This window comes from Monopterus albus, unplaced genomic scaffold (assembly GCF_001952655.1).
Source record: "Monopterus albus unplaced genomic scaffold, M_albus_1.0 scaffold161.1, whole genome shotgun sequence".
Lineage (NCBI taxonomy): Eukaryota > Metazoa > Chordata > Actinopteri > Synbranchiformes > Synbranchidae > Monopterus > Monopterus albus.
The window spans coordinates 244,907-270,662 of record NW_018128041.1 but is presented as its reverse complement, the minus strand read 5'-3'; the positions used below and the strand labels follow the sequence as shown (position 1 = coordinate 270,662).

General features: G+C 42.7%; 1 protein-coding gene across 1 annotated transcript in view; it reads left to right on the top strand.

Annotated features, from left to right (window-relative positions):
* The first annotated feature begins 1,612 nt into the window (after positions 1 to 1,612).
* The window catches only part of tns1a (tensin 1a), a 97,104-nt gene continuing 72,960 nt past the window's right edge, over positions 1,613 to 25,756 (top strand). Inside the window, exon 1 of the mRNA XM_020615283.1 lies at positions 1,613 to 1,729. Coding sequence (XP_020470939.1) covers positions 1,634 to 1,729 — 96 coding nt within the window. The 5' untranslated portion in view covers positions 1,613 to 1,633. The remainder of the gene's footprint in view (positions 1,730 to 25,756) is intronic.

The window sequence follows — 25,756 nt, the reverse complement described above, 5'->3', positions numbered from 1 at the left end:
TGAAAATGTGCTCCCACTGAAGCGTAGAGAGACTGCAGCATAGTGAACAAGCCTGTGCACCACCTGCAGTTGTGTGTGTATGTGTGTGTACAAGAGAAATAATGACCCAGGACACAATGATTCAACACCCTGTTCCTCTCCTCTTCTGTCATCATCCTTTTTTCTCTTCTCACTCCTTCTCTCCCTTCGACCCAGTTCTCCACACACACTACAGTTGTCATACTCTGTGTCTGCCTTGTGTCAGCCTCACATTGTGGTGACTGCTGCACGTTTGTGTGTGTGTGTATATTGCGTATGCTGGTGTGTGTGTTCGCCAGTAGTGTCTGCTCAGTATTCTCAAACACGTTCTCCCCTCCTGCCTCTCTTCCTTATGTGACTCGCTGCCTTCCTTTTGTCATTCTTCTTCTCTCCTAATTCCTCTTATCGTCTATATTGACTCCTCCGTTCACTCTTTTTGTCCATTCTGTCGCTTCACCACCTCTCCCAGTGATCACTACTTGATGCGCATTTCATTTGGACACACATCAGCTGCTTCTCTTTAGTGCCACTGGCCTCAGTTCTGAAATATAAACACAGACGGAATGCACTCAATCTGTTATTCTCAATAGAAACATCTTCTGTTTTCCATCCTTTTCCCTCTCTCTTCCAACCATTCTGTTCCCAGTCATTTCTCCCCCCTCCTCACTCTTTTACTCCCCTCCTCCCACTGGCTGAGTAAGTGCTGCAGCATCAGTGTATGTGTGTATGTGTCAGAAAGCAGCACGGAGCAAGAGAGAGGGAGATGAGTGTGTGTGAGAGGAGTGTGTGAGCGTGAAGCACCGGGGATCCTGAGCCTGGAGGGCCATGTGATGAGAAAGGGGCTCTTCTGCCTGTGGATGTATGTGCCAGGACCAGCTTCTTTTTTTTTTTTTTGCAGGCGAGTGTAAGTGTGCTTGAATGTGTGTGTAAGAGACAGTGAGTGTGGGCATGCCAACGTGTGTGTGTATGTGTAACAGTGTCGTCGATCAGCACCGGGCTCTTCGCATTATGCAGCCGACGGTGCTCATCACACTTTGAGGACTGACTCATCTAGACTTGGCTGTGGAGACAGAAGAGACCAAAGAAAGAGAAAGATAGATGGATGGAAAGACAGAAAGACAGTTTTAGGGACTTCATTCTCTGGGTCCCTATAGACCATCCAAGGGTCTAGCCCGTTTGTGGGATGCCAGTAGCTTCACACTGGCCCCCCTTGCTCCCCCGCAAATAGGAATTGCAGACACACAACCAGACAGCTAGCCAAAATTGCCATAAAAAAGATACCCCAAAAGGAGAATAAATACCCAGTCAGCATTTAACTTGAAGGGAGGTTTACTTCAGGGCAAGAACAAGAGGGTCCTCTGTCTTCGCTGGGTCTTTTTCGCTTGACATCATTTTTTGGGGGGGGTTGCAGGATCCTATCCCGGAGGCTACGGGGGAGATAAGAGGCTGGCAGACGAGACGGGACAGATGCAGGCATGGCTCGCCTCAACTGGTGCCTGGCTGCTGTCATCAGCTGGGGCAAGTTCCTCTTTGCCTGCTTCTTTCCTCTGCGGGGGGCCCCCGGGGGCTACGGGGGAGATAAGAGGCGGGCAGACGAGACGGGACAGATGCAGGCATGGCTCGCCTCAACTGGTGCCTGGCTGCTGTCATCAGCTGGGGCAAGTTCCTCTTTGCCTGCTTCTTTCCTCTGCGGGGGGCCAAGCGAGACAAGGTAAGACTTCATGAAGTGGATGTAGGGGTTGCTGGGAATGGGAGACTGAGAAAGCATTCAGTGGACTTAGAGGATGACTTCTGCACATGGCATCCTTCATGTCTCACTTCAGCTCATGCAGCTGACTTTCTTCTTCAATAATTGCCCTAAAATATATCTGGAATACTCATCCTGCATGCAGTATACATCAAGATTGTTCTCAATCATACCATTGAACCATTACATCCATACAGCCAGCCTTAAACCACCAAATGACGTAGCTGTGAAAATGAGCTGGGTGACTGGTCATGGACCATGGACTCTGGAAAACTGGTTGATGTCTCTCTAAGTACTGATTCAAGGTCAGTGTTATATTCCAAATGGTCTCCAGGCAGCTTCTCCAGATAAGGATGGTGGGGAACCATGGGTATCATATTTTAGACCTGATCATGGCACTAGCAGCAACCACCTGGAGCAAAATATAATTTCTCCTGATACATCGGGTCACCTTGCTTTCACAACTGCAGAATTGTAATGCACCATTATTTGGGGTTTGCGTATTCTCAAATCAAAGCTCTTAATTTTTCCCTATTCAACTCCTGCCACTGCATGTCATGCTGTATTTGCTCATTTTTTTATGTAGGGAGTTGAAAGTCTTTCATTGCGTAACCCAAAAAAGGCCAAATGGAGTTCACTGACTGGTATCAGATGAATGCACTTTTTCTTTCTGTGCCTGTTTCCCTGGAGCCAATTAGCTAAACCCGGACTGCTTCTCTGTAGCAGATAATCAATCATGTGTAACAACTCCAGTATGTCTAAATGGCACTGTTTCCTCTTACACACTCCAACATGCACACGTAAGGACACCAGAAACAGTGCCTAAGGTCATCCTCTGATGAATGGTGGCAGGTGTTTCACCCTAAAATCCACTGACCAAATCAATGTAATGCACTGCATCCTCAGCAGTTTTTAAAAAATTATTTGTCCCTTAGCGAGGATATTATCAGATGGTAAAAAAATCTCTTTTGGGACTTTTCAAATGCCCTCTTATCCTTTATCTTAGACCTGATCTATAGCTATTTTTGCACCATGAAACGCTTCAGTCCTGGATGTAACTATCAGTCAAAAGGTTTGAAACTTGTATGTTTCAGTGCTGTAACTTACCCTTGACTGCAAGTGTTGTGATTATGAAGCCTGGTAATGATGTGCTTCTGCTCATGGTGACGCTGTTGCGTGCAGTGCTGCAACTGCTTGTGTCTTCAAGCCCCAACACCCTCCCACCAGCACCGACACCAGCAGCAACCCCCCCACTCCATTGCCGCAGCTCCTTATCTCTACACCCGCACTCAGTCCCACCACACTCTCCCTGTCACACTCTCTTATATGTCTGTGTAAAAGTGTGTCAAGCAGGCACACACAATCTCATTACATATATCTTCAACTTTGTACAACGAATCCCCACCTCATTGTGTTCATTCAATCACAGTTTTGCTCAGCACAGCCTTATATAAAAATGAACCGTAAGTCAATGTGCTAAATGAATATTTTTGCACATTAGGAAATGAACCCCACTTATCATTTGAGATTTAGTTGAGCTACATATTCGACTCTTGTGTCTACACTGTAAAATGGAACAGATGCCTGACATCGCAGACTTACCCTTGTACCATTAGGCACCCTTATCCAAAGCACTAACAATGCAAGTTGTGTTAAACTGGGCAAGCTCCTCATGTAGGATCACCTATTCTTCGCTCATCTAAGATCCTGTTGAATATCATTGCTCTTGTTTAGATATAACCTTAAATGATCTCTTCAGTGGTCCCATGTTGTTTGATTGGACAAATAAATGAGTATTGTGCCTCTGGGGGACATTTTAGGCCAGCCGCGTTTTGTCATCTACATGGCAACCATTCAGTCTGTTGCTGCTCTGCTCCTCCAGCTGCAGCACTAGAGCTGGTCATGTGACTGACTGCTAGGTGAAAGTGGAGAGGTAATGCTCTGTGTCTTCTCTCTGAGGACTGCTGTGAGGTGTTCAGTTTCCATGGAAACACGGCTCACGTAGACCCCACGTGATGGGACTGGCATACTAAAGGAGATGGGCTGGGAATATTTGTTGGTCTAGTGTATGTTTGACTGTGAATGTGTGCTGTGAGAAAGAGATGGGGAAACAGAGAGGGAGGCAGAGGAATGATGATGTGTAAAGGTTTTCTCCATGTGTGTTACTATGGCGACACTATTATGGTACTGAGTAAGCTTCTCCTTGTCTCTCATCCTTACATCCTATTTCCTTTTCATTCAGTTTTTTCCCTTTCTCTTTCTAACCTTTTATTTCTTTGACTCTGTCTTCTCTCCTCTATGTTCCTTTCCTCTCCTCTTTTCTGTTCAGTTGCTTATCTTTCAATGCACTCAATTTCTTCTTATGCCTTTTCTTCTTATGCCAGTCTTCATCTCTTTGCATTGTTTCCTCCTCCTGATCTTTTGCTTTTATTTTACTTTTCTCTCCTCTAGTTTCAATTGTTTTATTTTGTCTTCCTTTTACCAGAGTCAAATTCCTTGTGTGTCCAACACACCTGGCCAATAAATCTGATTGTGAGTCTGATAGATGTTTTCTTTTATGTCCTTTCATGTTTTCTATCCCCCTCTCCTTGGCTCTTTTTCCTATTTATTTTTATTTTATTTTATCTTATTTTATTTCATCTCCTCATATATCTCTCATATCTCCTCTCCTCCGTTTTCCTTTCTGTTCCTTCCCTCCAATTTGATCTAATTTTCATCTTTTTGTTTTTCTTCTATTTTACCATTCACATTACCTTGTCTGCTCTCTTCTTGTCCCCTTCAAGTTCATTTCCTTTAATTTTGATTAATTTCCTCTCATCTCCCTGTGCCCCTTTTCCTTCCCCACTTTTTCAGTTTATTTCTTTACTCTACTGTAATTTCATCTAGTTTTGTTCCATTCTAATTCTCCTCTTCTTTTCTTCTGTTTCCTTATACTTCAGTTACTCTCCTCGATATTTGGTGTTTACTTGCCTCCCTATTCATTTGAATAATGTTTCTCCGGGCAGTAAATCCACATCAGGTTGTACTCCAGACAGCCAAAAGAGAAGAGGGTGATGGGAAACCTGGTCCACTGAATGGCTCCTTATTTTAGCCCTCTGGATTGCCTCCCAGCATATGCATACATGAAAACCTCATTCATAGCTTATGGTATTTATCACGCTTCCAAATTAGCTTCCACACTGAGAAATGTTGGCCAGCTGTGGCTAGTGCAGGTACCGTGCCCAAAGAATTGCAGACTTCTGTCCTGAATGGCTCACTGTATTCTGGGCTGGCATTCAGCATGATGGATGCTTTGTTATTCTAGCATTAAAGCTTTAATGTGATGGATTCTCCAGCGACAGAAGAGAAGACTGTGGAATCAATGTGGAATACATATCTTCAACTTAGCTTTTTTCCTTTTCTCTTCTCCTCCCTTATTAGTTTTTAAGTTGTATATCTAGAAAACAAAATACCTGAACATCTTGCATGTTTGTATTGGTGGTGATCAGATGTCACTTTTTCTGTGCTTTTGTCATTGCATGTACTGTATATGTATACTGTATGAGGTTTTTCCCAACCTTTAGTCACTGTTGTTACAGCAGGCTGCTAACTTCATTAGTCTGAGCTTTAGTGTTTTACTGCCCCATGATTGTCTAAACAATTCTGTTGGAGACAAAGTGAATGTGTATGTGTGTGTGCTTGTGCCTGACTGGCTGCCTGCCTGCATGTGTGTTTTCAGTGAGCTCCAGCATGTTGCACTGGGAATAAGGGAATAAGAACCTGACCTCACTGTGCAAAAATGTTGTACTGAAAAAATACACCACTCCCACTAGCAGCCCCCAAATCAATGGTTTTTACAGGTAGTTAAATATCACTTAAATGGCTATTCTGACTGCATCCAGAGAGAGGGAGAGAGAGAGGGGAAGAACAGCATAATATGCATATACTGTATATGCACATACAGTATATAAAAACACTGCTTATAGTCACCATCTGCAGACACTAAGGGTTGGTTGGAGGCCACTAGAGGCTGCTAGCAACCCAGTTTAGACCAACTGGCTGCAGAGACATAGTGGCCACAGAACAATGGATAGCATTTCCCCAATGTTTTCCAAACTGTGGTCTTTGCAGATATTATGTTAATAGAATACACACAGAGGCACACACACACACACAAACAGAGACTACACTATGTGTCAGGTTAGCCTATGGATTGAGGTAACTGTTACAGTGGAAGTGATGGAGTACAGCAGGGATCAATAAGAGTGTTTTCTCAAAATGAATTGGCTCTTAGCCCTTTATGGATCTGACTGTGGTGTGATGTAATGTGCCTGCAGCGCTGATAAAATGTTGATTCAGTGCTGTACTTTATATAGATGTTCACATGCTTATTACAAGCCTTCACACACATGCTTGGAAATGTATATATGCTTGCATGCATATTTCTGTACACACAGAGACTCCTGCAAGGCTGCAGGAAGATTTTAGAAAGCGCTGACTTTATCAATTTTATAAAATAGAAGTTTCTATAACCAAGATATTGGTCCTTGCTTATTCAATAGGAATCACATCATTTACAAGTGTAGAATTCATGTATATACAGTATATATATAGTATATAGAAGATCATGACCTCCATGGCAGGTTACCAAGACTAAGTGAAGTGCCTTCTGAAAGTCTACTAGAGGATGTGAATTCAGCACTAAGAACAATCCCTACTATGACCATCACTAACACCAACAAGCTCATATACACCACAGCAACCATGATCTTTGAGATGCTTGGCTATAAGTTCAGCAAAGACCATAAGGAGCAGTATCCTCCATGGAGAAGGAGGTTGGAAGCCAAGATCAAGGCAACACAGAGAGAAGTTAATCAGCTATCAGAACTGCAGAAAGGCGTGATGAAGAAAGGGGTACCTAACAAATACTACAAACTGTCCATGCCTGAGGTTCTAAAATTTGACAGAGGGGCTGGGCCAGGAGCAGAAGGATGGAGTGTTTGTGTGAACTAATATAAATGACATATAAAAGCCATTACATAAAAGGTTTTGGCCTGTAACAGGTAGCAAAGCGTGAATATGCAAGACTTATTGTACAAATTATTCTCCAAAAGCATTTTTTTTTCATAACACAGTAGAGAAATAAACCTTCGGTTTCAGTGGGAACAGTGTTGTTGGTCTCCCTTTTTAGCCAGTGCACCAGAGTTAGTTTTGTTGTGGCTATTCTCAGGATAGATCTGAGATGTTGGTCATTTAACATGGACCTGCGACTGGCTTTGTTGATGTTCATGACGCTGAACGTTTGCTCACACACATAGGTCGAACCAAACAATGCCAGTTTCTGTGCCGTCCGCCGGAGGTTTGGAAATGTGGCTTCGTCAAGTGAAGCATAAAAGTCATTCAGTTTAGGAGTTGAACTTCTCCTTTAAAATGGAGTCAGACTGAAGATCGATTAGTTTCAATTGCAGCTCCTGTGGTGCTGTTTCAGGGTCTTGTGACAGGGGACAGGACACCAGCTGAAGTGACTTGTCAATTTTTTTAAAAATCAGAGAACCAACGGCAGAATTCTCCGTACAGGTTGTCCAGTGATTTGCTGTATTTCTTCGCGTTTCAGGTGGCCTCTTTCTGCATGGCTAGTGTGGGAAAATGGGCAAAAGAGTTGTTTGAAATTTGTCTGGAGAATAACGTCAGCTTGGATTTGAAGACTTTCACATTTGTGTACATGCTGTGCACAAACTGATCTTTCCCCTGTAGCTTCACGTTCAGCTCGTTTATGTGTGAAAAAATGTCCACAGCAAATGCAAAGTCACAAAGCCAGTTCTTGTCGCTCAGCTCAGGAAATTCGTCGGATTTCCCCATTAACTCCAAAAATGTGCTAATCTCCTCTTTGAGCTGTAACACTCGCTGAAACACTTTGCCCAAACTTGACCACTGGACACGAGAATGGTAAAGTAAGTCCTGGTGATCCACATCAGTTTCCTGCCAGAATGCAATGAGTTGACGATTCTGAAGTCCCCTTACTTGTATGAAGTTAACAAGTCTTACGACTGGATTCACGATATGATTAAAATACAATACAGACTTACACAGAGATTCCTGATGAATGATGCAGTGAAGGAAAATAACATCCTGGTCAGGGTTTTCCTCTTTCACTTTATCCTGGATTCTTTTCAGCAGCCCAACGTTTTTTCCAGTTCAATTTGGCGATGCATCCGTGGTGACATTAACAAGTTTACTCCAAGGTAGCTTCATTCTCTTGATGATAGCAGAAACCTGGTCATACATGTCCTCTCCTCATGTATTTCCATTCAGGGACTCCATGGCCAAGAACTCATCCATTATCTCAAAACTGCCGTTAATCTCTCGGATAAAAATTAGGAGCTGAGCAGTTATGTTGTTACTCAAGACACTGAACCTCCCTGTTGCCCCCGATCGTTAGAGCCACCAACAACAATGCCCAGTGGCTGGTGGACCTAAGAGCAGACCACAGCAACCTCCCTGCACAAGACCCAGTAACCATCACAATGGGAGACATTCAACAGAGGGTCTCAAGTATGAAGAGCTGGTCAGCACCAGGCCCTGACATGATCCATGCCTACTGGTTGAAGAAGCTAACTTCAATCCATGAGCACCTGGTGGGACAAATGAACCAGCTACTAATGGATGGAACCTACCCTGAGTGGTTAACTGAAGGCCGGACAGTCCTGATCCTGAAGGACCCTCAGAAGGGTCAGTTCCTTCCAACTACTGCCCAATAATCTGCCTGAAAGCTCCTGTCAGGCGTCATCGCAACAAAGATGGGCTGTTTACAGAGATGGGCAGGCACATGGCTCAATACATGAGCAGCGCCCAGAAAGGAATTGGTAGTAACACCAGAGGAGCAAAGCACCAGCTACTGGTTCATAAAGTAGTCACTTGAGACTGCAAGACCAGGCATACCAACCTGTGCACTGCCTGGATAGACTACAAGAAAACCTATGACTCAATGCCTCACACATGGATCCTGGAATGCTTGGAACTGTACAACATCAACAGGACTCTAAGAGCCTACATCAAGAACTCATTGGGAATGTGGAAAACAACCCTAGAGGCCAACTTCAAGCCAATTGCACAAGTCAACATAAAGTGCAGTATCTACCAAGGAGATGCTCTGGCCCGCTGCTGTTCTGCATAGGACTGAACCCCCTCAGCCAGATCATCACCAAGAATGTTTACGGATACCGACTACAGAATGGAACAACATCAGCCACCTCCTCTACATGGATGACATCAAGCTGTATGCCAGGAGTGAACGAGACATCAACTCACTGATCCACACCACAAGGATCTACAGCCAGGACATCAGAATGTCATTCGGACTGGATAAGTATGGTCGAATGGTAACAAGGAGAGGAAAGGTGTTCAGAACTGAGGGGATTGTACTACCTGAAGGCATCATAGCAGATGCTGAGGACAGCTACAAGTACCTTGGGATCCTGCAGGCAAATGGGAGCCATGAAAAGGCCGCAAGAAAAGCAGCAACTACCAAATGCCTGCAGAGAGTAAGGCAAGTCCTGAGAAGTCAGTTGAATGGAAAGAACAAAGTCCGGGCAATTAACACCTACGCCCTGCCAGTCATCAGGTACCCCGCTGACATAATAAGCTGGCTGAAGGAGGAGATAGAGACCACTGACATCAAGACAAGGAAGCTCTTTACAATGCACAGAGGGTTTCAGCCCAAATCAAGCACCCTGAGACTGTACACTAACCGGAAGGAAGGAGGCCGAGCATTAGTGAGCGACAGAGCCACTATCCAGGATGAAACAACAAACATCTATGAATACATCAGGGAGATGGCCACGGCTGATGACGTGCTTAGTGAATACCTCAGGCAGCAGAAACCAGAGGAATAAGGGAAGGACAATTCAAGATTCAAGATTTTTTTTTGCCGTATATACATAGACAATCTAGGCATATATGAATTCTTGTGCAGCTCTCCTTTATTATAATAATAATAATACAACTTATTTATAAAGCACTTTTTAGAGAAGAGCACAAAGTGCTGCACAGTGGAACATATATATCAACTAACAAATACAAAAACAATCAATACCAAATACAGGTTAGAAAATCATAGCAATAAAAGTTTCATCACAATAAAATAATATAGAAACACAAATTAACCATGTCCTTTTAGGGCAGATAAAACAGATTAAACACCAAAAGCCTGTTTAAAAAGGTGAGTTTTTAAAGTAGACTTAAAAACCGCTAGCTCAGTTATAGACCGGATCTCAGCCGGTAATGATTTCCAGAGTCTAGAACTGTAGACAGCAAACGAGCGGTCGCCCCATTTTTTAGATCAGGCCCGTGGAACAACCAAGGACAACTGCTCAGCGGCGCGCAGGGTTCGGCGCGGGGTGTATATTGATAACAGCTCCGATAGGTATGGTGGGGCGAGGCCATATATGGCCTTAAAGACAAATAACAACATCTTAAAATCAACTCTCCATTTTACTGGCAACCACTGTAGTGAAAAAAAGAACTGGAGTAATGTGGGCATACCTGGGAGTGTTCGACAACAACCGAGCAGCCATGTTTTGTACCAGCTGAAGTTTACGCAGCACAGCTTGGGACACACCAACATAAAGTGCATTGCAATAGTCCAAACGTGAAGTAATAAAAGTGTGGACTGCTTTTTCTAAGTCTCCCCTACACTGGATAGCACTGTGGCTGGATCAAGGCTAATAAAAAAGTATTCAGTCTTATTCTCATTTAAGTGCAAAAAATTTTGGGCGAGCTATTTCATTAATATCCCGAATACAGTTGTGCAAAGGAGTAAGTGCATTCGTGTCGGATAATACCAATGGCATATAAATCTGGATAACATCCATGTAAAAATGAAAATGAACATTGTGACTTGTTATAATTGAGGCAAGTGGTGACATATATAGAGAATAGTAATGGAGCCAAAATCAAGCCTTGAAGGAACGCCTGAGGTAAGTGGGGCTACATCAGATGAAAAATCATCAATAATAACTGAAAAAGTTCTGTTATTCAAAAAAGAAATAAACCAATTTAACACTGTGACCCTTAGGCCAACAAGATGTTCAAGTTTAGCAAGTAAAACTGCATGATCGACAGAATCAAATGCTGCCGAAAGATCTAAAAGAACTGAAATAAGGGGGCGCTCAGCATCCAGACCTATGGTAATGTCGTTATGAACTTTGAGTAGGGCAGACTTCGTACTATGGCGTGACCTAAAGCCTGACTGAAACTTGTCAGCAAGGTCCAAACGATCTATGTGAGATTGCAACTGAGTAAGGACAATTTTTTCCATCACCTTAGATAAAAAAGGTAGTAGGAAAAATGGGCGAAAGTTGGACGGACAGGATGGATCGAGACTGGGTTTCTTGAGAAGTGGTCTTACTACAGCATGCTTAAGGGCTGTGGGCACCGAACCCAAGCTAAGGGAACAATTAATAAAAGTGACCAAAGAGGGCCTGAGCGTGTCGATAGGGTCCTTAATAATCCTGGCTGGGACAGAATCCAGGGGAGAGGAGGCAGACTTTAGCTGTAAAACATATTTTTTAAGTAGAGGCAGAGAGATTGGAACAGAAGAATCCAAAGTATGCAATACATGAGATATCGGTGGAACATAAAGTGGGGGCTTGGGAATGTTTTGACCAATAGCCCAGCCTTTATCAATAAAATATCTCTGAAATTTATTGCAAATAAAAACCGATCCCTCCATGGCCAAGGCAGCATCTGGATTAATCACCGAGTTGATGGTTTTGAACAGAACTTTAGGATGTTGACTATTTTCCGAAATGATATTAGATAGATATTGAGTTTTGGCATATTTTACAGCTTTCTGGTATGAGAGGAGGCTGTCTCTGAAAATCTCCAAGGAAACGTGCAGGCCATCCTTCTTCCATTTCCGCTCTGCCTTCCTGCACCGCCTTCGCAAGGCGCGGGTGGTGTCATTCAGCCAAGGGTCACAAGTATTTTTAGCCCGTCTTTTCTTAAAGGGAGCAATAGAGTCCATAATCCATAAACAAGTACTGTCAAATTTGGAGAGGAAAGCACCAGGACATGCAGGGGGGTTTTGGGCTTATAAGGAGTGAAATTTGGAAGCCAAAAAAGCATTGGCAAAATCCGGTGCCATTGAGGAAGTGATAATCCTACGCCGCTGGCGAGGGGCCATCATTTTGGGTGCTTTTGTGAGTATCAAGATTTCAAAGTGGATGAAGAAGTGATCCGTGATTGCCAAATTTGATACACTGATACACATGGATAGGCCTCGAGAAATGATGAGGATGCCCCCACGTTGATGTGTGGGGCATAGTACCGACTGGATGAGATCAAAAATTCATTGAAGTCATTTGCTAGCTGATCTGAAGCACAGTTGACATGAATATTAAAGTCTGCACACATCGAAAAACTGTCAAACTGGGGGGGCGGAGCCAATCCCAGCCGGCAATCGGGGTACACCCTGGACAGGTCGCCAATCCATCGCAGGGCTAACACATAGATGAGCAACCGCACACTCCTATGGGCAATTTAGAGACACCAGTCAACCTAAGCTGCATGTCTTTGGACTGTGGGAGGAAGCCGGAGTACCCGGAGAGAACCCACGCAAGCACGGGGAGAACATGCAAACTCCACACAGAAAGGTCTTGGGTGGGGCCCAAACCCAAAACCTTCTCGCTGTGAGGCAACGGTGCTAACCACTGTGCCACCATGCTGTCCGCCAGAAAAAACACTCAGTCTTAAAATAAAGAAGTTACACATAAAGGCAACAAAGCATTAAAACTGCAATACAGAAAAAATAGGGTAATAGTATTTCCCACAGTGAACTTCAAACATCGCACTTAGTAATTCACATGGTGGAGTTAAATATATCATTATGCTTGGTGAGGTAGTGAGGGATTATTGCACATGCATTCTCACAATTCTCACATTTTCGTATTTGCCATCAGTCTTACTGCAGCAGGGAAAAAGCTGTTGTAAAGTCTTGTTCTGTGTGTGATGATACTGTCCACCCTGCTGTGCCTGAGGCTGTAGCAGTTTTTGTGTCTGAGCAGAGAGTGAGCTGGGTGGCATGGATCCCTGGTTATGTTCTCTGCCCTTTTATGATAGCGCTGTGTGTATAGTGTGTCCATAGCAGGCAGTTCAGTCCCAGTGATCCTCTCTGGAGTCTTTATGACCCTTTGAAGAGCCTTCCTCTCTGCCTGTGTGGTGTTACCATACCAGACTGTGATGCCAGTAGTGAGGATGCTCTCTACCAGTCCTCTATAAGCCTTGGTGAGAGGGCAGCGGTTCAACCCAGCTCTTCTGAGCCACCTGATGAAGTATAGCCACTGCTGGGCTTTCTTCACTGTGGCAGCTGTGTTCAGTGACCAGCTCAGGTCAGATGTCACCTGCAGGCCCAGGAACTTGTGGCTGTCAGTCCTCTCCACCTCAGTCCCTTTGATGGACAGAGGCAGCAGAGAGGAGGGGTTCTCCCTGAAGTCTACTATTATTTCTTGTCTTGTTTTTGCTGAAGATGAGGTCATTCTCCTCTCCATAAACAAGAATGTCGTTCTGTAAGCTTCTGTAACCCGACTCGTCTCCCCCCTTGATGAGGCCCAGAATGGTGGTATCATCAGCATATTTAATGATGATGGCATTGTCATGGTTGGAGAGACAGTCGTGGGTGTACAGGGTGAAGAGTTTGGGGCTGAGACAGCAGCCCTGCAGCGAGCCTGTGCTGATTGTGAGCTCAGCCCTCCCATTCTAACTACCTGTGGTCTTTCAGTCAGGAAGTCCAAAATCCATTTACATATGGGAGTTGGGACACTGAGGTCTGTCATCTTCCCAATTGGCCTGCCTGGGCAAATGGTGTTGAATGTAGAACTGTAATCCAGGAAGAGCATCCTAGCATACGTACTGCTGTTGTCCAGGTGTTTCAGGGTATGGAATAAAGCCAGAGCCGTTACATCGTCCACTGATCTGTTGGGGCAGTAGGAGGGGGTTTACAGTGTCCAGGACCATGTGGTTAACATGTGTGAGGACTAGTTTCTCTAAGCACTTCATGGCAACTGGTGTGAGTGCCACTGGCAAGTCATTCAGAGTGGATGTGTTTGATGTCTTAGGGACCGGTATGATAATGGATTTTTTGAAAATGCGAGGAACTACTGCTTGGGTTAAAGACAGGTTGAAGATGTCTGTATACACACTAGCTGGTTGATCCCCACAGGCTCTCAACACTCTAGGGGGGACACCATCTGGTCCCACCGCATTATCGGGGTTTACCTGTTTCAGGGCCTTCAGGACCTGTGTGTGCATCACCTGAAAAGTAGTGTCCCCCGGGTCGCAGGTGGATTTTGAAGAGCAGGAACCCTCATGGAAGGACAAACCTCTGCATGGTATGAACCACCCTCAGATAGAAGAAGCGGCTGATATTGAAAAATCCTACCAGTGGCTGGACAAAGCTGGACTGAAAGACAGCACAGAGGCACTAATCCTGGCAGCACAGGAACAGGCTCTAAGTACAAGATCAATAGAGACAGGGGTCTACCATACCAGACAGGAGCCCAGGTGCAGGCTGTGCAAAGATGCCCCTGAGACAATCCAGCACATAACAGCAGGGTGCAAGATGCTAGCAGGCAGGGCATACATGGAACGCCATAACCAGGTGGCTGGCATAGTGTACAAAAACATCTGTGCCGAGTAGGCTGGAAGCCCCCAAGTCAAAATGGGATACACCTCCAAAGATGGTTGAGAATGACCAAGCTAAGATCCTGTGGGACTTCAAGATACAAACTGACAAACTGGTAATGGCCAACCAACCAGTCACAGTAGTGGTGAACAAACAGAAGAAGAAGGCCGTAGTGATAGATGTAGCAATCCCAAGCGATAGCAACATCAGGAAGAAGGAACATGAGAAGCTCGAGAAATGCCAAGGGCTGAAAGAAGAGCTAGAAAAGTTGTGGAAGGTGAAGGCACAAGTGGTCCTCGTGGTAGTAGGAACAGTGGGGGCTGTGACCCCCAAACTGGGAGAGTGGCTCCAACAGATCCCAGGAACAACATCTGAGAGCTCTGTCCAGAAGAGTGCAGTCCTAGGAACAGCTAAGATACTGCACAGGACCCTCAAGCTCCCAGGCCTCTGGTAGAGGACCCGATCTTGAAGGAAGGAATAAGACCACCTCGATTGGACACCAATCAAACTAATATAGGTTCATTATATTGGACTGAAAAGAAATTAAATGAAATTGAACCACTGACAAATATGAACATATTACTGGAGTGATAAAGGGATGTTTTAAAAGTTCATGACACAATATAACCTTATTGTGTTGTCAATAATGCTATGTAGTATGAATAAAGAAATATTCCATTAATTCACATAAAGTTCAGTTCACTCATCATGAAAAGGTCTATTAAGCTTGTGAAACTGGGGGATCTGTAGAGAGCATTTTACAGTCTGAGAAATTATCAGGGTTGTCTTGCCTTGAGGCTTTGAGGCAAACATTTTTATGCAAAGCCTGTGTTGTAGCATAAGCCAAGGAGTTTAAAAATCAGTGAGCCTTTCTTGGGCGTATACATTAGGCTGCATGTGCATTTGTATATATGAATATGAGCTCAGCAATATTTTCTGATTGTCCAACCAACTTGTGCAGCAAGTACCTGCTATTTTCTTTTGTTTGTCCTGCTGCTTGGCTGTGTCACAGTAGCTGGCATGTCCTGTAGATATTTTGAAGAAAGAGAAGTGATCTGGAAACAGGAGGGGGTTGCCAATAAAAAATTGAAGTGACACTAGCAGACATGAGTGCTTGCAGGGGAGAGGTGAGGTATGCAATGCTAGGAAGCCAAATGGGTGGAGGGTGGTCAATGGATAGTGTGCGAGGGGTAAAATGTGTGAGGGGAAAGGAGGGGCTAACTAGGATCATTGGAGGAGAAGGGAGTTTTGGTAGGGAGAAAAATAAATGCTAATATTCTCCTTCCCCCTTTCCTCCAAGGAATAAAGTTACCACACTTCAAGAGGGACAGAGAGGAAGGCAGAAGTGAGTGAGTGAGCAAGAGAGACAGTGGAGGAGCAGGACTGGAGGAGGTAGAGCAAGCAACAAGAAAGGGAGGGAGCTCAGATGAGGGAGACTGACTAAGGCCATCAGAGAGAGAAAACAAGAGCAGCGTTCCCTTCCCCACCCTCTGAGCACCTCGCATTTCTGGAATGGATCTGTGTCGCCAAAGCCTGCATGGAACTGCCAAGAATTCTTTGGAATGCTGTGGATTTCTGCTGTAAAACAAGAGAACCCAAAAGTGGCATTTTTTCCAGGATGCCCTCCGTCTCTCTGTCTCTGCCTTCTTCTCTGGCAGGAAGGGCCAGGACCTGGGTTTGCCTCTCCTGCATGCTTTGGGTAAGAAATTGTAGACAGGGATGTAGTCAAGTCTGAACATCAGGTCAGTGATCAGCAAAAGATCAGTATGGAAAAATATTAGGATTTTGAGTATTTTTCCATTTGTGAAAGTTAAGATGCAGTGTGAACCCAAACTTAGTCACATGTAGTAATTAAGTGCGTTTTTATGCTCACAGGTTAATCAAGTGACCTTACATGATGTTTTTGAGTGGGCGTTTTTATTCATTTATTTATTTTGTGTGTGTGTATGTAGTGTAAAGAGGTGAGCAGTTCATGATCAAAGGTTCCTTTTGAATTCACAACACAGAAGTACCACTGTTGCCTCCAACTCTTCCATGCATTTGATGCAAAAGATGACATAAAGGAGAATAGTTTCTGAGAAGAGCCTGAGTCAAAATTAAACAGGTGAATTGCCATTTTAACCAAACCTGGATATTAGATTCCTCTACTAACACCCTTCATCATTTGGTCACTAAAGGTCAAATGCACTTACTTCCTTTCTCATTCTTCCCACCATTCATCAAATAGCCGTATGATGGCCAAATGTGCTCTGCTCCATGATTTGGCCTGGACTAATCTGGTTGACTGCTCTGTGGCATCTTGCATCAACGTGTTCTTGCGCCGAGTCCGCCTTACACTAGAGCTATTTCTGGTTTCTTTTGTATAATTTAATCTACTGCTGCTTGCTTCTCCTCCTATCTGGGACTGACCGAGTGTGTCATGAACTGGGGGATTTCCACACAGCATCTTCGTTAAAAAAAAAAAAAGAAAGAAAGAAAAGGAAAACTTGAAGCATGCCAACATACCCCTGTTAATGTGTGAAGATGTGTGTGGACTTGGGAGTAAGTGAATATGGACAGAAGAAGGGGTCTTGCAGAGACACATAAGTTCCTTGCATAGGTTTTTTTGTGTTCAAAAAACCTTCTGTTTGTACATAAAATGCAAAATGTGCTTTTTAGCATGTTCTCCAGCCTCATAATCATATATTAGTGTTAAAATTTTGTGAAAGCTGTCCCTGGTAGGCTAGTGGTTAAGGTGCAGTGCTCTCGCCGCTGCATCCTGGGTTCGAATCAGGGTTGCATCAGGAAGGGAATCCGGCGTAAAACACGTGTCAAATGTCAACAGGCGAGTCGTCAGTGTGACATTTTGCTGTGGCGACCTCTAAACCGGAAAAGCCGAAAGTGACCTTCTTCTAGTGTTAAAATTTTGTATGTTAACATATTGCCACATCACACATTACCTAGATTTGTATGCACCTAGCTGCAATGTAACACCATCTTTATTGGAAAAGTAGGTGGATTTATTGTTTTTTTTTTATGTTGTTGTATACAGTGTGTAATGATCGCACCCAAGTGCTAAATGAGGCATCTGCCCTACTTTTCTGTAGCTTGCAGGGGAGAAGAGAGCCTTTTAGATGCAAGGGGAAAGAGGCAGGCTAGAGAAAAAGCTCCCACAGTTCATATGCAAAGTAAGACATTAAGCTGTCCAGATGTAAGACTTCCAATCCAGCATCACCCTTCAGATCCGGAACAAAAAGAGTTGAACATTCAAGAGGAAAAAGAAGGAAAAACAGACGAGTGTTGTGAGGTTTAACATCGGCCAAGTGACATGCAAGAAATGGGTTCTAAGAAAGCTCCTCAAATACATGCTTTTAATAATTTATCAGCCCCAAACAGAGAAAGTGAATATTAGATACAACATGCTGACAGAAACAGCCACAAATGCAGGATAGTTTCTACAGCGATGGCCAAATACTTCTGAGGTCATTAATGCTCTACAATATGCTAAGCAGCTCTTCTATGACTCATATCAACCGTTATTTGACACAGCAGCAGCAATATTATATTCACTGAAGAATTTTCTGGCTGTGTTTATCTCAGTGCAGATAAAGTGTTAAGACCTAGGATTATGTTCATGGTGTTCTCCAGTGTCACAGGTTTGACTACAGATGTTTTCATATGTCACTCTCTGTTTCAAGCATGAGGCAGTGTGAGTTACTATGTGAACAATCAAATCATGTATTTTTATATTGCACAGTAGTAACATTACAGTATTTTGAATGTTACCTAAAGGCCCGGTCTGTTACATTTTATAAATGACAGATACAGAGATTGATTTAATGATTGAAAGTAAACACTTACAGGCATTTTTCACATGTAATGAGATATAATGTAATAAGCAAACAGTGAATCCTGAAACATCACACTGACATCAGACTTTCTAGAGTACACTTGTTTTAAGTCTCCTCAGAAACATCTTCTGTCCAGTACAGTACAACATCTGAAACAGCCAAGGCGCACGGTAGATCCATCATGTCTTCAGTTGTCGAACAGAGTCTTTTACTGACCAAATAGAGAGCTCTGGAAATCAATCATACTTTGATTGGACTGTTACTGCCTGCTCCACCTCTGTGTGTGTAACCTTTGTATGAGTTGTGTGACTTGTCTGTGTGTATGTGTATGGCCTGCTGTGTATTAGGAATGCCATTTCCCTCAGGTAATACAAGTGTACATTAGCTCTGCCTGGTGATTAGCTTGCAATGAGTGAGGAGCATCTTGAATTATGACTCTGTCTTAGCATTCATGTGTGTACAACATTGTCCTTATTCATATATGTTTTTAAAGGACAAATGTTAGATGATGATGTCCACCTCCAAATGACATAAAACTGCACTCAGACCTAGTTTTGGTTAACTACCTCCAAAGGGACCTCATGTCCTCTTCAGCTGCCACACAGGCTGACTGTTCACAGCCAGAGGTCCCTCCAGCTCTCATCGGAGCTTTGTCTGTGGTCTCATTTTTCAAAACAGTGCACTTCTGCATGTGTGTGTGTGTGTGTGTGTGCATGACATGTCACACTGTCTCTCTGAGACTCAGAGTCCTCAGAGGGTATAGTTCACTCTGGCTAAACAATGCTCTGTGTATCTGTGACCGGGTGATTTATGTGATATGACCAGATGCCACCACAACCAGCAGGAGACCCAGCCTCAGCACTCTTCCCCTGGGCACTGTGCACTACTTCTCATAGCCAAGTCAGGCTCTCTGCCCACAGAGTTTACTAGATGCTGTCTAGAATTCTGTAGATCTGCCTGTAGACAGTTCCAACATAAAAAAAGCTTTACATGTGAAATTATGGAAATAAGGATGTAGAAGTAGTTGGGATACTGTAGCACAGTTGACACTACAGAAGATCTACCAAGTAATGTTTATTTTCATCACTGAGTAAATTTAAAATAGTGAAAAGTGCCCATCACTATTCTCAGCTCGTGGTGACATCTGCAAATTTCTTGTTTTGTCTCATCAACAGTTCTTTTCAAAGTGTTGCTTTTCTTATGTAAATCCTGTATAGTTTTGCCAAGTTTTACCTTTAAAATGTAAATGAAACAATAACAAAAGAAAATCATTACACTCTCACATGTTCACTGTCTGCAATGGTATTGAAATAAAAAAACAAAACAAGGGGTTACCAAAAAAGGTGGGGAACTATACTAATTGTTGAGAACAGGTTTGTTAACTGTGAGTCCTGTGTCAGGAAGTAGCATAAAATATCCATGGTGACATCTTAAAATGTCTTGTTTTGTCTGACCAAGAAACCACAAATATTCAGCTCATCACCAGAGAAAACATGGAAAACCAGCAAATATTCACATTTAAGAAGCTACAACCAGTGAATTGCTTTACTTCAAAATGGCTTAAAAATAATTGATTATCAAAATATTTGCCAATTAATTTTTGTTCACCTAATCCTTTAATGAACTTATTATTTCTGCTTTAGTACTATTGCTTCATAATCTAGGGTGTTCCTATTATTCTGTGCACTTTGATTGGCAGTTTGCAAATTAGCAGGATGAACAGGAAGCTGCTTATTGAAGGAATATTACAGATGGTGTGCACAAATGTATTCATGTAAACACAAAGACACATAAATCTGTGATGCATATTAACATACAACACTGGAGGACAGAAAAGCACTTGCAATCCAAATGTCAGAGCTACATCTTTGTCGTGTGCTGTGTGTTTTTCCTGAGATGTGCTCCAAGAGAGGAGGGTTCATTAGCAAGCATGACATTCTAAGGGCATTAACAGCTGACTAATAATTATAAGTGGCCTAGACTTCATGATCACAGCTCATCGATCCTTTTGCATCTGGTATTGATCATGTTGCACTTGTACAAACAGTAAAACAGCTGCACCCTCATGTACGCACAAAACATAACATGTTTCTAGGCTGATGTGATGCATCTATATATGTCTATAACTTCACACACATAAGCAGTGAGATTGTCAAAGATACCACATGCACACAGGAGCTGTACAGTATTGTCCATACTCTCACGAAGTGTATAAATAGGGGAAGAAATGGGTATTATTACTTTAAAATAAAAAATTAAAAAAATGTATTTGTCACATTTTGTTTAGCATCTGTTGGTTGGTAGTTTCCTTTATGATTGAGAGGGTTTCCACCAAGAAACATATCTCATATCATGAATCATGCTCCTTTTGCTCATATCAGTAATTTGGAGCATTGTTTGTTGTTTGTGCCAGTTTTATTCTACCTTTCACTATCTTTTAAACAAAGCTTTCCTGTAACTATGGAGTATATACAGTAGTAACAGCCTGCTTGACATGCTTTACTATGATTATGGGTACTTCTGTGCTGCCAGTCACTGATGTACCCATAATCACAGTGAAGAAGGCCCCTTGGGGGTTATAACCAGAATAATCCTGATAAGAGATTTCACTCTGTCCTGTGTTATTTTCCCATTTCTGCAATGGGAATGGGAAAATACCTCATCAACCTCAGCTGTATGGTTTTAAGCTTACAATTTAAGTGTACTTGACATGAAGAATTTAGGAATCTCTCATTTCTGTGCATGAGTAAAGCTGGTAAAACAAGTATGATTTGGCAGTGCAGTTTCATGTAAAGCATCTTGCAGACTGATCTTGATCACCCTGCTAATTTCAGCCATTTGGTACGCCATCTGTGTTGAGATCACAGATTGAGAGTGGAGGCTGACAATAAGAGCAGAGTTTACAGCAAGGAGATGCAGAATCTTACAACATTTTATGAAAACGTGAATGAATTTGGAGGTGGAAAACAATTACAAATAGCATTTAGAGGGTTTTAAAAGTTTTGAACAGGACATTACAGCTTGGATTTAGTTTTGTTTTTTTATTGCATCCCCATCAAGGTTTCTTTATCCTTAGACTAAATGTAAAACCATCACAATGCCATTGGCTTTATGTGTTTATGTAAACTGCTTTCCAGAAGAGGCGAGTGTATGAAACATGGACATGCGGATGGACTTAAACACGTTCAATTAAAAATATCATCCTGGTCCTCGTTTCCCTACTTTTCTCATTCTGTTTGCCTCACTCTCTTTCTCACAAAGGCCCCTGTTGTTCCTAACAGAATTTCAATTTGGTGGAAATTGAAAACAGGTGTGGCTCTGCTCTTTCATCTCAGAGTGGGGGGTTTCAGGACTTTTCCCTTTTCCCAGCCTGTCATTTTCTGTGGGGCCTGCTCCTCATGCTCGACTTCACCAAATCATGTCGTCCATTGTTTTTCTTCGGGTGACTCATTTACGTCCTCTGCTCACTCTGTTCCAGCCAGGTAAACACTCTGAAAAGTATTCACCTCTTTAGGTCACCTATTTACTTTCTTTCACACACATTGGAAATTTTGAATATTTGCTACAGGAAATTTTCATGAGTTTAAAAAGCACTGATATAGATTTAATCAACATGCACCCCTTGGAAGAATATATGTAAAATCTTAAAACCTCAGCTTCAAATTTTAATCTCTAGAGGGCTGTGTTTACTTCACAACTGTTGCTCAGAGACACTTATTGCACACTAGGGGACACTGTGGCTGTGAGATTAATGGGCTACAGGGATTGTGTGGAATTTCATCATTATGAAAATGATACTGTACATCTTTATTCCTTAGTTTTGTGTTTCTTCCAGTTCATGCAGAAAGACATTCCTGTGACTGAGCTATAATTGGAGCCACATGTTGAGTGTTACATTAGAGGATGCATGTTGGTCATACATGGGACATGGGAAAGTTTGTGCTGATGGTCCTGTGTGAGAGAGAAAGTGAGTGTGATTTGAGTTTCTGGGCCTGAGTCCCAGATGCAGAAGCTCAGTATGCACCTGACAGGAGATCCAGACTACAAATATTTACTCTTGTATTCTGATGCTCCTGTCTTCACAGGATGGGTATGGTTTCAGATGTGTACCACATAGGTTGGAATTTAGGTGTCCTATCGACAGCTGAAATGTTCTGATATTAAAAGCATTAAGGAGTTTTGAAAATATCTTCAGGTGGTGGGTTTTCTTCATGTTTGTCCAAGAGTCTCTTGATTTTCTTTATCTTGCTGATACCTGTGGTGATAAATTGGCATTACTTTAAACACTATGTAGGTTCCTGCCATATTGTACCGATAAATACTGGAAAAAGCTGGATGCCTTGTAAGTTTTCAGAGCATACAGAAAATGTAAACTCCTACATGAACCTTGTGTTGTGTAAGAAATTTCTGTAAAGGTAGGCCCGGTAACAGGGGTTACCTGTATTTGTGGGGAAAAAGTTTCTTCCTCTTTCCTTGGCGACACTTAAGCTTTTCTTGATAGTGAAAACCTGGAGGCAAGTTGTTTCTTACTGGATTAAAAACTTCATGGATGAAGAGGAAACTGATGGCATTCATGAGTGTATTGGATTTCTGGTGACATGCCTAACTGTGAGCTTTATTATAATCTTTATTCCCTGAAACAAAACAAACAAAAAACTGTTTTAAGAAATGAGACTATGGAACTGTGGAACTGTGAGGGTCTTGTCCCTTGTAGAAGCAGCAACCAAGTGTGATTTCTCATTTTCTCTATGTGCCATTTAAGCTGCTGAGGCCCTGTTCAGGCCCAGATGCTACATGGCAGTCATCCAAGAACCATTTGCACTCCTGTTGTGGTGATTCTCACTGTGGGCCAGTGTGCCAAGGTGTGCATGCATGCTTATACATGTGTGTCTCTGCAAACTTCTGCTTGTATGTTCTTTTCCTCCTTTTTTAAACTACCTCATCCATCACAGTTTGACAGGACAGGTTGTCCCCAGTTGCCATGCCAGCCATGTAACCATGGCATCTGCCTGTGACACAGCTGGCTGCATCTGATTGGTTTAGCTGCCAGGTAATCTTTAATATCAGGGCTGTAGAGTGTGACCAGGGTGCTTCATAGAGAAGTGATGTTAGGACTTGTTTGGTTGCAGTAGTGCAGTAGTGATAAAGGCTTTTAATATAGACTTCAGTGGGAAACTGCTAATATTTCATATTTGGGTGTAGGCTCGTCACATTTATACTTTATTTCTTGTTATTTTGCATGTTTTACTCCTTTTTTGTTCATTTTTCTTCTACACTGCTTTGCATTGTCCCTTTTAATTTTAATTATGATGGCTATCAATCAGATCAGATTACATGCAGGGATTAAAGCTGAGCTGCTGTTCAATACATCAACAAACTTGTGGAAGAAAAAGGTCATTAATAATCTGGATGGCATAGAGGTTGCTAATTAAGCTTTCTGCAAGAGTTATCAGCATGCCTGTAGCATATTGTTTATTTGAAGGTACCTGTTGTAATACGCTGTCTCTCTTTCTGTGCAGCCAAGGTCAGCCATGATTCCTTTCTGGAGCTTATAGTGAGTGTGTCACAAAAGCCATTAAGATTTAGGGAGATATGGGGATGAAACTGCTGAGAAATACACTTTTGTAAAAGCTTGGAGCCAAATTGACTGCGGCACGCAAAAAAAAGGAGCTTTGGAAAGCAATCAGAAAATGAGTAGCTCTAGCTGTAGTAGTGCTGACTAAAATTAGTAATGATAATAGTGGGAGAACTGGTAGTATTTCTATGAGAAATCCCAGAACTACAGATGCTAGTGGAACATAGGCTATAGAGCAGTGGATAAGACAGTGCCTCTAGATGTTAATCTTCCTATTCTTCCCCATGGATTTGATTAGAAATGATTTTCTTGGTGAAACTTGTTTATTGCAAGTCCAATGGTAAGAAAGTTCATAGACCAGTCCAAAGTACTGACAGGAACTAGCAAGAGAGATCATATCTCTCCCATATTAGCTTCTCTCCACTGGCTCCCTGTAAAATCTAGAATAGAATTTAAAATCCTTCTCCTAACATACAAAGCCCTTAATGACAAGGCTCCATCGTATCTTAAAGTCCTTGTAGAGCCTTATCATCCTAACAGAGCACTTCACTCTCACAGTGCAGGTTTACTTGTGGTTCCTAGAGTCCAGAATGGGAGGCAGAGCCTTTAGCTATCAAGCTCCTCTCCTATGGAACCAACTCCCAGTCTCAGTTCAGGAGGCGGACACCCTCTCTACCTTTAAGATTAGACTTAAGACGTTCCTTTTTGATAAAGCTTATAGTTAGGACTGGATCAGGTGACCCTGAGCCTTCCCTTAGTTATGATGCTATAGGGCAAGGCTGCTGGGGGGGCCTATGATGCTCTGAGTCTCTCTCTTTCCATGGATCTATATGCCACCATTACACATCACTAACCGTGTGTCTCCTCTCTCCCATAGTGTGTCCTCTTTCTCTCCCTGTACCTTTCTACAAGTAGTCCTGGCTCTGGAGCTCTACGTTTGATGAACAGTCACCAGCCACATCAACCTGCCCACTGTTTGATTGTTTGTTGTGTCTTGTTGCTTTTCTTTTCTTTTGTCTCTCCTCTATCCACTCACCCCAACCGATCGAGGCAGAAGGCCGTCCACCAAGAGCCGGGGTCTGTTGGAGGTTTCTTCCGTTAAAGGGAGTTTTTCCTCCTCACTGTCACCAAGTGCTGCTCAGGGGGGATTTGTTGGGCTTTCCTCTATAATAATTGTGATAACAGTAAGGTCTAGACCTTACTTTGTAAAGTGTCTTGAGGTGGCTTTTGTTGTGATTTGGTGCAATACAAATAAAATTTGATTTGATTTGATTTGAAAGAAATGGAATAAAATCCTTTTGTTGACACTGACATCACGTATACCTGGACAAGCATTCTTCTGTTTTTTAAATTGCAAGGGCTTTGCAGGCACAAAACAAAATTTTAAGGATTCATTGATAATGTATTGGATTGGTCAACCTAATACTAACAGTTTCTGGATGGGATCATTTGTTCATTCTTTGAAGGTGATATGTGGAACAAGGTTTCTACGAAATACTGTCTTCACTAAGAAGCACCATTTACAGGCCAGCAGAGCCCAGTCCGACCAACCCAGCTTCACGAATACACAAAGGAAATGACATTATCATAATGATTCAGTGAGGAGGGTGTTCAGACAGAGAGATGGTGGGAAAAGAGAGCTCAGGAGAGATGAGAGGAGTATAGGGGAATCCAGGAGAGTGCTTGTTCTCCTTGGCTTGACTTTGAGTGACTAGACTGCCAGTAAAGAGCAGATTTTTTTCTGTCCTCGATGTCTTTTCTTTTTATGAATTTGACATTTAGACAGTATCAAACTGACCCAAATGGCCTTGTATGCTAGCATAAATCCTGATTAAATCATGTGTAAAGAGAAATGCATCAGTCTGAAGTAAAACTGCCACAGGGAGGACTGAAAAGATGACTGCAGTTTTTGTTGTTGTTGATGTTTT